At 43.6% G+C, this 13,946-nt stretch overlaps 1 protein-coding gene across 3 annotated transcripts; it reads left to right on the plus strand.

The window, feature by feature from the left end:
* The first annotated feature begins 20 nt into the window (after nt 1-20).
* Nucleotides 21-12,797, plus strand: trim46a (tripartite motif containing 46a). Of its 3 annotated transcripts, none has more exons than XM_086155957.1 (12): nt 21-243; nt 4,042-4,300; nt 4,590-4,740; nt 5,699-5,897; nt 6,427-6,573; nt 6,670-6,765; nt 8,053-8,306; nt 9,089-9,210; nt 9,519-9,851; nt 10,620-10,849; nt 10,932-10,999; nt 11,083-12,797. In XM_086155957.1, the coding sequence occupies exons 2-12, from the start codon at nt 4,048-4,050 to the stop codon at nt 11,516-11,518; spliced, it is 2,289 nt and encodes a 762-aa protein (XP_086012083.1). In that variant the 5' UTR covers nt 21-243; nt 4,042-4,047; the 3' UTR covers nt 11,519-12,797. The 3 variants fall into 3 exon arrangements, with proteins under 3 accessions (XP_086012083.1, XP_086012082.1, XP_086012085.1); XM_086155956.1 differs by having other exon boundaries at nt 21-239; XM_086155959.1 differs by lacking the exon at nt 4,042-4,300 and having other exon boundaries at nt 128-239.
* The last annotated feature ends 1,149 nt before the right edge of the window (nt 12,798-13,946 follow it).

Below are 13,946 nucleotides of genomic sequence, written 5' to 3' on the forward strand. Positions count from 1 at the left end.
CCTCCCACCTCCAGATCTTATTTGTCTCCTCACCTCGCGTGAAGACACGCGGGTAGAGCTTGTACGCCGCAGCAAACCGTCCGCCTCCAACGGAACAGGGTTCTCCGGTGTGACCGGCAACCCTCACCCCCACCCTCACCACTCCTACCGGCCCCCCGGATAGAATAAGGTCTGGAGCCATGGCCGAGGCAGAGCTGCGCACCTTCACCTCCATCATGGACGCGCTGGCGCGGATCAGTGTAAGTGCGTCGCCCCACCTGCCCCCCATCGCCCGGTAGCATCCGTTAAAAAAAGCCGTTTCGGTTTTAACCAATCGTCGCAGACGCAAATTTCCACTATGAAAACTGGCGAATCCGTTTGTAATGTTTTTTTTTTTACTCATTCTCATCCGGTCACTCGGAGACCCGGTCGTGCAGATCAAATATCGAATAGATAATCGATCGGCCCGAGATTGTAAGCTCTTCGATCGCCATGATCCGCCGGATGGTCGAACGTGACGACCTGCGCCGACCGTCGGCACAAAGCGAGGATGCGCGTTGTCATGGAAACGGGATGCTGGCTCCTGCCGACGCGGCGGGCCCGTGCTCAGCGGGAGAGACTCAAGTGCGTAAGAGGAGGAAAAAATGAAAAAAGTAGAACCCGGAAGTGTGATAGGTCAATATTGTTTGTCAGCCATCGATGATTCAGTGTTGGTGACTGTAACACTGCATATTTTTAAACATCAGTGTGTGTGTCGGTGTGTATGTGTGTGTGAGCGCTTGGCTTCCTCCACTAGCTTCCAGAGCAAGACCACGGCTCAAGGGAAAAATATACAAATAAAACAAAATAAAATAAAATGAAATTAAACAAAATGATCCATGAATTACAATGAAATATATTGAATCTAAATTCCACTGGAATTTGACAAGATTTTCCTGAAAACAGGCCTACGTTTTTGGACATATTTTTGGATATTTAATAACATATTCGTATATGTATAAGTGTAAATATGTGTGTGTGTATGTATATATGTATATATATATAGACACCCATTACACCACAAGGTGTATTTCAGGAGTATATATTTATATACACAATACATATACACATCTGTTTGTGCATATTATATATGCATATCATAAAATGTATGTAAATTTTACATCATTATCATACAATGTGTGTATATATATATATATCAATATATATATATGTATATATAGTCTTGTTGAAATCTTCTTGTCTCGGCAACTGGACTTGAAGACTTTGATTGAGGACATTTCACCCCTCATGACCTATGGGGAGTTTCCGAATATTACTGCCAGGTTTTTGGGTTGATCTAAATTATGGTGACTTATTGTGTAAGTGGCAGAGTTGAGCTGCAGAAACTAGGTGTAAAGTAGATAAGGAGACTTGGTGGTGGAATGAGGAAATGCAGGAGTATAAACAGAGAAAGCGGTTAGCAAAGGAGAAGTTGGATACTGAGAGGACTGAAGATAACAGGCAGCAGTACAGGGAGATACAATGTAAGGTAAAGATAGAGGTAGCAAAGGCAAAACAAAGGGGTACAATGACTTGTATGCTCAGTTGAACAGTATGGAGGGAGAAAATGATCTATACAAGTTGTCAAAACACAGAAATAACAATGGAAAGGATGTACAACAGGTTAAGGTGATTAAGGATAGAGAGGGAAATGTATTGACAGAGGCTAGAAGTGTAATGGGAAGATGGGAAGAGTACCTAAAGAGCTGATGAATGTGGAAAATGAAAGAGAGGCAAGGGTAGAAGTGGTGACTGTTGTAGACTACAAAGTAGTAGAGATTAGTAAAAGTGAAGTGAGGAAGGTACTGAAGAGGATGACGAGTGGAAAGGCAGTTGGTCCTAATGATATACCAGTGGAGGTGTGGAAGTGTCTAGGAGAGGCAGCGGAAGGGGTTCTGACTCTATTATTCAACAGGATCTTAGTGAGATGATGCCTGAAGAATGGAGACAAAGTGTGATGGTGCCCATTTTTAAAAATAAGTGGTATTTACAGAAATGCAGCAACTATGGAGGGACAAAGTTGATGAGCCATACAATTAAGTTATGGGGAAGAGTAGTGGAAACTATACTGAGAGCAGAAATCAGCAGTTGTTAACAGCAGTATGGGTTCATGCCTCAAAAGAGCACTACAGATACAGTATTTGCTTTGAGAAAAGAGTACTACAGATGCAGTATTTGCTTTGAGAATGGTAATAGAGAAGTACAGAGGAGGTCACAGGGAGCTGAGTTGTGTTTTTGTAGACCTAGAAAAAGCATATGACAGCGTGTCAAGAGTGGAGCTCTGGTATTGTATGAGGAAATCTGGAGTGGCAGAGAAGTATATTAGACTGGTGGCGGACATGTATGCAAGCTGTGAGACAGTGGTGCAGTGTGCTGTAGGGGTACCAGAGAAGTTCAAGGTGGAGGAGGGACTGCATCAGGGATTCCCTCTGAGCCCCTTCTTGTTTGCAGTGGTGATTGACAGGCTGACGGATGAGATTAGTCAGGAATCTCCAGGACTATGATGTTTGCAGATGACATTGTGATCTGTAGTGAGAGCAGAGAACAGGTTGAGGAAAATCTCGAGATGTGGAAGTATGCACTAGAAAAGAAAGGAATGAAAGTTAGTCGCAGCAAGACAGAATATATGTGTGTGAATGAAAAGAGCTTGAGTGGAGCCGTGAGGCTACAGGGAGTGGAGATCAAGAAGTTGGAGGATTCCAGGTACTTGGGGTCAACCGTCCAGAGCAACGGAGAGTGTGGAAACGAGGTGAAGAGACGGGTTCAATTAGGTTGGAATGGGTGGAGAAACGTGTCGGGGTAACAACGCAATAGAAGACTATTGGCCTGAATAAAAGGAAAGGTGTACAAGACAGTCGTGAGATGTTAGGTTCTCTTTGGGAGTGACCAGGATGGATAGGATCAGGAATGAGTCTATCAGAGAAACAGCACATATTAGATGTTTTGGAGAGAAGGTCAGAAAAGACTGACTCAGATGGTTCGGTCATGTACAGAGGAGGTTATAGAGAATATATTGGTAGATGGATGCTGGAATTGGAACTGCCAGGCAGGAGGTCTAAAGGAAGACCAAAGAGTAGATTTATGGATGTAGTGAGAGAGGGTATGAAGGTAGTCTGTGTGAGAGAGGAGGATATAGAGAATAGAGTAGTATATATATATTTTTATAATATGCATATATAATATGCACAACAGATGCGTATATGTATTGCGTATATAAATTTATATATACACACACACACACATACATACACATATACATCTATGGATGTATAACTAAATGTCCTTATTATGTCCAAAAATGTAAATCTGTTTCAGGAAAATCGTGTCCAATTTCGGTGGAATTTCTTTTCAATATGTTTCATTTTAACTAACGAATTATTTTATTTTATTTTATTTTATTTTAATTTGATTTAATTTAATTTAATTTAATTTATTTTTTATTCCCTTGAGCTGTGGACTTGCTCTGGAAGCTCGTGGAGCAAACCAAGCGCTCACACACACATACACACCAACACACACTCTGGTGTTTAAAAATATACTGTGTTACCTTCAACAACACTGTGAATCATCGACAAGACAAGACAAGAATTCACCATGACCTGGATGACTGAGAGCCTCCACAGATATAGATATATAACAATTTTACAGTAACTATTTATCATGAACAGAGGCAGATTCTTTTGCCACATCACACACATATGTATGTGTGTACATATATTTGTTTGTGTGTGTATATATACTGTATGCATGTGTATGCATGTGTATATGTGTTCGTGTGTGTGTGTGTGTGCGTGTGTGTATACGTACACACACACACACACACACATATATATATATATATATATATGTATATATGTGTGTGTGTGTATATATATAATTCTGGGTTTTGTTCCTTCCATCTTTTTTTCTTGAAATTCTGTGCCGTTTTTTTTTTGTTTCCACTGAGGCCACCCTCTTGGGCTGTGTTTCTCTTCTTACCCCTCCTCCCTCACCCCCACCTTTCGCACCCCCCAACCCAATTAGTCCAGCATGAAGAACATGGAGCAGGAGCTCCGCTGCCCGGTGTGTGATAACATGGCGCGGCAGCCCGTCCTGCTTCCGTGTCTGCACAGCGTGTGTCTGCTGTGCGCCGCCGACGTTCTGGTGCAGCGAGGCTACCCTCCCCCCGACCTCCCCCCGGAGCCTCACTCACCCGCCTCCACCCCCAACACCCGCTCCCCGCGGCAGGCTCGCAGACCTCCACCCCGCACCCCTGACCGCCTGGAGCGGGTCCTCAGAACAGGTGGAAGTGTGTGTTTGATGTGAAGTCTGTCTTCCCACTGACCGCTAATAGCTTATTTATTCCAAGCTTATTAACTATCCTTTTAGGAGACGTTGTGAACACTGCTGAAAGTAATGTAGACATCACACAAAGTGATATTGAATAAAAGGGTGAAATAAATATGTTTGGAAAATCTCTTTTTTTCATTTCCCAATGAAAAACAAAATATTTCGTGACATTTGACTCTAAGAATGTGAGTTTTTTTTGTGTGAAAGACATTTTTAACATTAGCTGTTTCCTCCTCCCTCAGTGTGCGGGACATACCCGGGGCGGCGGCGGAAGGACCCGACCATGACCCCTGTGCTCTTCCCCTGCCCGTCCTGCCGGCAGGACGTGGAGCTCAACGATCGGGGCCTGACAGGATGCCCGCGGAACCTCACCCTGGAGCGCATCGTTGAGAGGTGAGTGCACACGTGATGCGGTTGTAGACAACTTCAGGGAAAACAAAATGCTATCAAGATAAAAGGGATAAACCAGAGAGAACACTCGTCAAGAAATGGCCTGGCAAGGAGACAGGAAGAAGTTTTTGCCTCCTCGTCTGTAACCGTATCTCGGATATATGAGGGAAGTTCACTATTTTTTTTTTAAACCAGCCGAAATCACCTGATGTATCCAGGTCGGAGAAGACCTAAAAATAAATAATAATAAAATGAATAGCCTCGGGACTGCTTGAGGTGTAGCTGCTGAGGAGTTGATTCAGAAACTCACCTGCATATATATTTTTTCATATTTAACAAAATAACAGACACACTTCTTTTTTAATTCATCTTCCCTCAGCCCCAGGGAATCTTCAAATCTTTGTACTTAAGACCTTAAAACACTTAATAGCCTTGGCTTTGACACTTTATAGTTTTATTTGTATTTCTTATTCTCCCCCTTTTTTTTTACTGTTTTTTACAATTTCCTACTATTATTTATTATTGATATGTTTTTACTTGAAACTCTTGCACAACAATTTCCTTCAGGATGAATGAAGTTGTTCTTATTCTTATTCTTATTCTTATTCTTATTCTTATTCTTATTCTTATTCTTATTCTTATTCTTATTCTTATTCTTATTCTTATTGATAATAATTAATACATGTAAAAATTGTTACATAAATAGTCTTGGAAATTGGTTTAAAAAAAGTTTTACAAACATGGAAAATTAAAAATGAATTAAAAAGGAAAGTTACCTAGAAATGGACTACAAAAAGTAAAAAAAACAATAATGAAAAATAAACATGAGAAAATTGGCCTAAAAATCAGCAAAAAAATTAGCAAAATAAATGCGGTGGGCCAGATCTTGAAAGAGCTGATGTAATTTCTCTGCAGCAGATCTTCTTCAGTGTGACCATCCTCTCCCTCACCTCCCTCCCAGGTACAGGCACACCCTTAGCCTGGGGAGCATTGCCATCCTGTGCGGCTTCTGTAAACCCCCCCAGGCCCTGGAGGCTACTAAGGGCTGCGCTGACTGCAAGTCCAACTTCTGCAATGAGTGCTTCAAGCTCTACCATCCCTGGGGGACGCCTCGTGCGCAGCACGAGCACGTCCTGCCCACCAACAGCTTCCGTCCCAAGGTCGGCGCCGCCCGTTTGCTCGGGCATGTAATGACTCACCGGTTGTCTCTCTCAAAAAAAAAAAAACATGCAAAGAGAAATTTGATAGGGATGGATGAGATGATCTGCGTGTCCGCTCCCACAGCTTTGCTGTGTTTGCGTAATAAAGTCCCGTAACTGGTTGGGGTTCAGTGTGAGGCTATGTTTTAGTGATGTATCTGTGTAGCCATGGCGACAACAATGGCCAACAGCCAGTAATAGCATTATTGATAAAACCCCCATTGAAACAAATGGAGGGGTGAATTCCCGCAGTTTCGCATGACCTCACAGCCTTTGCGCGACCTTTCTTGACGTTTCAAGTAACCATGGTAACAAAAATCCGTGAAAATGCCACAGAGATGATGGACAGTTACTTCTGGAAAAAGGCGACCCTAAAAAAAAAAATTGCTGATCCCAGAGGGTGCCAGTCAACCCTCATTGTCAATTTTTACTAGGGTGGCATTTTTACGTTTGTATTACCACAGTGACGTGGTGCCCTTTGCTCCTGCAGGTGCTGACGTGCACGGAGCACGAGCAGGAGAGGTTTCACTGGTTCTGCAGGACGTGCCAGCGGCTGCTCTGCCAGCTCTGTAAGCTGCGCCGCGTCCACCACGGACACAAAGTGCTGCCGGTGGCTCAGGCTTACCAGGCACTGAAGGTTCGGCGCCCCCACCGCTCACCCCAGTAACGGTCAAAACCCCTTGTGGGTTTTTTTTTCCTGCCACCGACCATCTCTCGCTTTTTTTCCTCACAGGACAAGGTCACAGAGGAGGCAAACTACATCCTGTCCAACCAGGAGACAATACAGAGCCAGATTGCACAGCTGGAAGCCGCCATCCGGCAGATGGAGGTGCTCCGTCTCCCTGCTCCGCCGTGCACGCCGGCCCATTTGTCTCTGTCTTTTAAATGTCACATGCACGTCTGTATTGAGAAGCAACCTGGAAACAGCCTGCAAACTACCAGGATACCGACCTGTAATTACCTGATCAATCAATATTATTGTCAAGAAAGGATTTTATCAATGAAAAAGATGATTTATTTTAAATTTGCTGCCGTTTATTGGAGAAAACAATTGTAGACTGTTGTTGCGGAGGGAATTAGTAATTAATACATTTGATTCTTGAGATTGAAGCGAGGAAGTTTTTTTTTTTTCCTCTGCCCCCTAGTAGCCACTACCTGTCATTGCGAGAAGTAGGAATAGTAGTGATGTGTAGAAGCAGCAGGAAAATATGCATATTGACAAAATATCCAGAATACCTCCAAAATATTCATAATATTTGTAAAAATAGTAATAGGGATAGTAGTAGTGGTAGAAGCATGAGGAAAAGACACATATAACTAAATACTAAAAGAACTACAACATGTAAATGTAGCCAAAAAATGATTGATAAGCAGAAAGTGAACTTTGTTTGAGTAGTTGTAGGAGAAGCAGTGGTAGTAGTAACAAACAAACCAACAGAAAATACAAAATCTAGCAAAAAATACTCGATGAGCAGAAGATTACTGTAGTAGTAGTAATAGAATTAGTATTAGTGTTAGTGGCCAAAGCAGCAATAGTGATAGAAGTGGTAATGGTTGTAGTAGGACTAAATACAGAAACAAAAAGACGAACAAACAAATAAACAAATAATCACTATATTGTGTAAAATACATGATACGCAGTTAGAGAAGATTGCTACAGTAGTTATAGCATTAATGATAATAATATTGTACTAATCCCTCGTGGTGAAATTCCTTCTATGCATTGAACCCATCATGGATGAACCATGATCAGTTGGCTGCTGTCTATCTGTGCCAGGGGAGCATGCAGGGGTTCAGTGTCTTGCTCAACAACACTTTGACACATCAGGAGGAGCCAGGAATTGAACCAAAATGTTTGGTTCTAAAGATAGTGGTTCTACCCGCTGCGCCACGCTGCCCCAAAAAGTGTTCCCTGATTGGGTATCAAGCTTGGGCTGCAGAGGCAAGAGAAGCGAATCCTAACCACTAGAACACCAGGGAATAGGTGGTTAAAATTTGGGTTAAATTACTGAAAGGAGTTTCAAATCAGCTAAAAATGGCCAGAGAAAAAGGTAGACAAAGCTGTAAAAGTCTTGGAAAGTCATTGAAAGTAGCTTCCCCCATTCTGCCCCTGCAGGCCAACAGTGCCGTAGCTCTCCGCCACCTCACCCAGTGTGTGCGGGAGCTGGGGGCCGCCGTGGTGGAGCGTCAGGGGATCCTGGCTGCATCCCTGGAAGGGGCCCGCAGCAGGAGGCAGGAGGCGCTGGTTGCCCAGGTGTCCCGGAGACGGGACCTCCTGGAGCACGGGGGTCTGTTGGCCTTCGCCGAGGAGCTCCTGAAGGAGACCGATCCACCGGCATTTGTCCAGGCGGCAAGGATCACCCACAACAGGTGCGGGGAAAGAGGAAAATTGTGCATGGAAGAACAGGAAGAGGAGTCATTAACTAAATACTAAAAATACCCCCAAAATACCTAATCTAGCAAAAAATACTTAATTCAATAAGCCGAAAGGGAACATAGTTGTAGTAGCAATATAAGTGGAAGAAGCAAGAGGAAGAGATGTATATCACCAATATACTTCCAACAAACAAATAAACAAACAATAAAACTACTAGAGCATAAAATACTTGATACGCAGTTAGATAACGTAGTTCTAGTAATAGTAAAAGTATTAGTAGTGGTAGAAGCAGGAGAAAAAATGCATATCAACTTAATACTGAAAATACCTTCAAAGTATTTGATACGCAGTGAGATAACATCATCGTAGTAGTAGCAGTAGTAGTAGTAGTAGCAGTAGTAGTAGTAGTAGTAGTAGTAGCAGTAGTGGTAGTTGTAGTAGTAGTAGTTGCAGTAGTGGCAGTAGTAGTAGTAGTAGTAGTCAGAGTAGCCGCAGTAGTAGTAGTCGTAGTTCCTGGAAATAGCAATGACGTAATAATTATTATTATTATTGTTGTTATTATTATCATCATTATTATTATTATTATTATTATTATTATTATTATTATATGATATATATATATATATACATACATATATATACTATGTAAATAATGATTATAGATTTAATTTGATATCAGATCTGATATCAATACTACTTATATAATCAGTATTGTAATTTTTTTTGTAAAATACTGTATCATGTAACTTTGTTGCTGTTATGTCGTCGTCTCCAGGCTGGCGAAGGCCGTCCAGAGCCTGCACTCCTTCTTGCCCTCCGCCGAACCCTCCTTCACACTCTTCCACCTCGACTCACAGAGGGAGGTGCAGATTGTCCAACGCCTAGATTTTATCCAGGGTGAGGGAGGGTGCGTGTGTGTGCATGTGTGAGTTTGAGAATCATATAGGAAGACCAATAGGAGGACTATATCATGTGAAACTGAGGAGGGATATTTGACACAGTCAAATTAGACTAAAATAATGCAAAACCCTATCATGCAGCAAAGCTAGGCTTTGAAATAATAGTGCCTGGAAACATCAAATGAATCTTTGGCTAATCTCTTATGATAAAATAAATAAAGCCTCTCTCTCTGTTTCTCTCTCAAACCACCCACCCATCCATCCATCCATCCATCCATCCATCCATCCATCCATCCATCCATGTAGCTCCTCTGGCTCCCGTCATTGACACTCAGAAGACGCTGGCGTACGACCAGCTCTTCCTGTGCTGGCGCCTCCCCCAGGACTCAGCCCCTGCCTGGCACTTCTCTGTCGAGTACCAACAGCGGGCGGGGGGAGCTGGGGCAGCGTGGGGGGGCTCACGGTCCCCCAACATGGTGGCGGTGGCGTGGCAGCGTCTCGACGAGGTGAGAGGAACCAGCGCCGTGGTGGAGCAGGTGCACACGGACAGTGTCTATGTCCTCCGAGTACGTGGGTGCAACAAGGCCGGCTTTGGGGAGTACAGCGAGGAAGTGTACCTGCACACGCCTCCTGCACCTGGTAAGGGAGAAAAAAACAAAAAGAAAAAAGAAATTTATGGAAAACGTCCTCATACAGGGACGTTACGCAGCCGGCTAGAGGCACCAGAGTAATACTGCATGCATTAGAGGGACTGTCGGTCCTCACACAGGTTCTTTCTCATTTACAGCTTCTTACACTTCATTTTGGGTTTGCAGGAATACTGAACTACAAACTTCAACAACAAAAAAATACCGACAAGGAATAACTAAAAGGTTAATTGCAGAGGGAAATGCAATTCCAGGACAAAGTAATGTTTACCTGAAAGTTTGTCTGGGAAAAACAAAACAAAACAAAACAAAAAAGTACTAACTAACAAATATAAAAAATACTGCTAGTAGTGGTAGGGGCGGGAAGAAAACTTGAAAATAATAATAAAAAAACGCACAAATTATTAAATCTAGATAGAATTACTTGATGAGTGGAAGGAGAGCAGATTAATACTGGTAGCAGTAGTAGTGGCAGTAGACGGTTGCAGTAGTGGGGTTATTACAAATAGAAGTACAAGTAGGAGGAGGAACAAAAGATGCAAATGAACAATATAGCAAAAAACTACATAAATCTTGCAAAAAATGCTTGATACGCAGAAAGAGAACATTATATTATAATTGTTACCACCAGTAGTAGGAGTAGTGATAGCAGTAGTTGTAGTAGAAGAAGAAGGAAGGTGCAAATGAAAAAAATACCCCTCAAAAATACCTATTGCCAGACACAGTTTGTCCCCTCGACCTTACCTCCTCCTCTTCCCAGTGCTGAGCTTCTCCCTGGATTCGGGCTGTGGTCTCCATGCTGACCGTCTGGCTCTGGGCCGGGGCCAGACCTATGCCCGCAGTGTCCCAGGCCTTTCCCTGCTACAGGCCGCCGACCGCCTGCTCACCTCCTGCAGCCTGACCTCCGACCTCTTGGTGGCGGACGTAGCCGTCAGTCAGGGCCGGCACTACTGGGCGTGCTCGGTGGAGCCAGGCTCCTACCTGGTCAAGGTGTGTGTGCACGTGTGTGTGGTCAGTCGCTGTGGTGACGCTACATGTGCGGGTTGTCACGGCTTTGCGTTTGCTCCCACAGGTCGGAGTTGGACAGGAAGCAAAACTACAGGAATGGTTCCAACTGCCAGAGGAGGTGGCCAGCCCTCGGTGAGGAACCTGTTGCCCGGAACGATTTCTTACAACCGATCTATTCTGAAAAATCTGTCTCTTTCTGTGTCCCACCCTTGTAGTTGCGACCCGGACAGTGGCCATGACAGCGGCGGAGAGGACGGCCAGGACCCGCCCCCTTTCTTCTTCCTCACCATGGGGATGGGGAAGATCCTGCTGCCTAAGGGCATGACCAACTCCCACTCCCACTCCCACTCCCACTCCCATTCCCACTCCCACAGTGGGGCCCACCCAGCTCACCCACACACCTCCCCCCTCCCCCCCCGCCTTGGGCTGTGCCTGGACTGCGATGCGGGTCGTGTCACCTTCTACGACGCCCACTCACTGCGTGTGCTCTGGGACGCGCATGTCGACTGCTCCTTGCCTGTCTGCCCGGCATTCTGTTTCATCGGGGGCGGGGCCCTGCAGCTGCAGGACCTTGTGGCCAATCGGAGCATTGAGGAGCCCCCGCCTCGCCGGGTCACCATCCAGCCCCGGGCGACGACTCTTAGCAAGTAGTGGGGACGACACCTGTGGGAGGCAACTGCGTCAAACATGTGAAACCTCCTGGATATACCACAAATACAGTTATACCGCGTAATACATTTTTTGGTGACGTGGAAAAAGTGTTGCGTGTCGATATTGCGCTAGGTTGCACTGGCGGGTAAATCAAATGCACCCCCCCAACCATGTGGCATGTGGATCCTAAACAAGCACCTTCAGATATTTCTGTGAAACATCACCACGGTGATTAAACCGATCTGATGGGGCCGAACGACAACAGTGGCATTAGCATGTAGTGGAGGACGCGAGGTGGAGTGTTGCTAACTTCTATGCACAAGGAAGAGCCTTTTTTCTTCGCCCCATTTTCAACCCCCCAGGCCTGATTTGTTTATATTACACTAAATCTGGCCGCTGCCTCCTCTGCGTTTGTTTGTCACATTTTTTCTTCCTTTTTTTTCATGCGACGTTGCTTCAACTGTTCAGAAACTCCAAAAAACTGGGGGAACCAACCAGTCAACTTAATTTCACTGTTTGGGACAAAAAACTTAATCCTCCCTTTACATTCATCTTGTGACAGAGATGGTACCCTGTTTGCAATTTTCTTTTTAATTCTTTATTTTTTTTAAATACATTTAAAGCTGCAATATTTCACCCAGGATTCACAGTTGGGGGTAGCTGGCGATGCTTGGCGCTAGTTGGTGACAAGGAGTGAGGCTAGTTTGGAGGGTAACGTGTTAGCATGTGAGAGGAACATATCTGACTGGATCTCAGCCACTGTCAATGAAACCTGATCGTGTAGAGCGCGCCAACCTTGTAATCACTGGCCAATGAAAAAGGCGGCGGGGCCACAGGAAGTACAAACGATGATGGCGCCCAAGGAGCAAGGGCCGATGAAGCAAAACTGGATTATAGCAATGGAGGAAAGAGTGGATAACTGCACTGACAACATTCAACAACAAGCTGTTTGTCCGCCATGTTTGTTTATCCGCTAGCCATTTGTCAGCCAGATTTGTTTACCCTTTAACAGTTGCTCTCATGATGTGTTCAGGCGGGTTTTAGCTGGTTCAACCTATTGAGTCCTCGTAAGAGCAAACTCGAGTCTTTCCAACATTGTTTAGCACTGTAACAGTTGTGAAAAGGGCTTCTATTGGGCCAGTAGATTGTACTATACGAAGAATGTTGTACTCAAGTATTATATGTTTTTTCCTTTTCAAGGTCTGTCAGTCATCTCTTTATTTTACGCCTGTCTGAAATAAATCGAAAGAAATAAAAGAATAAAAAACAAAACATAAAATGCATGTCCTCATATGAGGACAGTGGGACAGTTTTGTCTCTGTAAGTTATACTAAATTACTAAGGGAATTGTCGCTCTGGCTCCACTCGGTGGACGATTTAGTTAACAATTTTCTCACGACGTCTTGAAACGGGTATTAAGGTAATGCACCTTAGCTGATTGCACATGACTGTGACCACAACTGATTACATAACACCGGTAAAACTAAAAAAACGGAATGTCACATGACTATGACAAAAACTTGTCGTAGTATTTTCAAAATATATAATTAAGAAAAGTTACCCCCAAGTATCAGCAGGGTTACATGAGAATTTCACAACATTTTTTTGTGCTTCATCAATTGAAGTATCAAGATCTGTTGCACAAAGTTTCACTCTCACTTGGGTGCAATCTACAGTTTCACCACTGAGAGGCACAAAATGAAGTTATGAGCGGTTGAGTAGGATGAAGTGTCAGTTCTGAGGACCTCGGAATGACAGACGTACATTTGGGCAATGAATAAAACATCATCATACGACATACTATAACATTTCCTTCTTCTCCTTCGAGGAAGTCCATAGTTTGTGGACTATTGGAGGAAGCAGATGGTTCCCTTCAGGGGTCGATATGACCAATCACCCGCCTCCATCTAATGAGGAGGATTGATAGGATCAGAGATGAATCCATCAGAGTGACATCAGATAGAGATAAAGTCAGACTGAAATGGTTTGGACATGGACAGAGGAGGGATTGTGAAGAAATGAGGGCAGAGGGCTTCATGAATTGGGGAGAACAAGAGCGGGTTCGACGGAAGTAGATAATTGGCTGTGGCGACCCCTGAAAGGCAAAGCCGAAAGAGCTACTGGTATCCCGATGGAAACACATAATAATAATAATGATGATGAATAATTATCATTATTATTATAATGAGGAATAATTATTTTTCGTTGTTGTTATTTTTATAATATTATTGTAATTAGTATTAATTATTTAACTAATTTTTTAATTGGTTGATTCATTCTTATTAATTTGTGTATCTGGGGGTAAATTCAACAGAAAGAAAAAGTTAAATAGTTAAATAAATTAGATAATTAAAAAATTACTATTCATGAAAGTCGTCAAGGGTGGATTCAAGATGAGATGGAAATTGTTCGAGTGCTGATCTTTCTA

Source organism: Fistularia commersonii, chromosome 11 (assembly GCF_037954325.1).
Source record: "Fistularia commersonii isolate RoL2024-O1a breed Wild chromosome 11, RoL_Fcom_v1.0, whole genome shotgun sequence".
NCBI lineage: Eukaryota > Metazoa > Chordata > Actinopteri > Syngnathiformes > Fistulariidae > Fistularia > Fistularia commersonii.

Excerpts from the sequence above, each read along its gene's own strand:
- trim46a (XM_086155956.1), top strand. The coding sequence starts at position 180 with ATGGCCGAGGCAGAGCTGCGCACCTTCACCTCCATCATGGACGCGCTG. Across the intron at positions 9,852-10,619 it reads GCACACGCCTCCTGCACCTG|TGCTGAGCTTCTCCCTGGAT; the intron begins GTAAGGGAGAAA and ends TCCTCTTCCCAG. Across the intron at positions 11,000-11,082 it reads GAGGAGGTGGCCAGCCCTCG|TTGCGACCCGGACAGTGGCC; the intron begins GTGAGGAACCTG and ends CCACCCTTGTAG.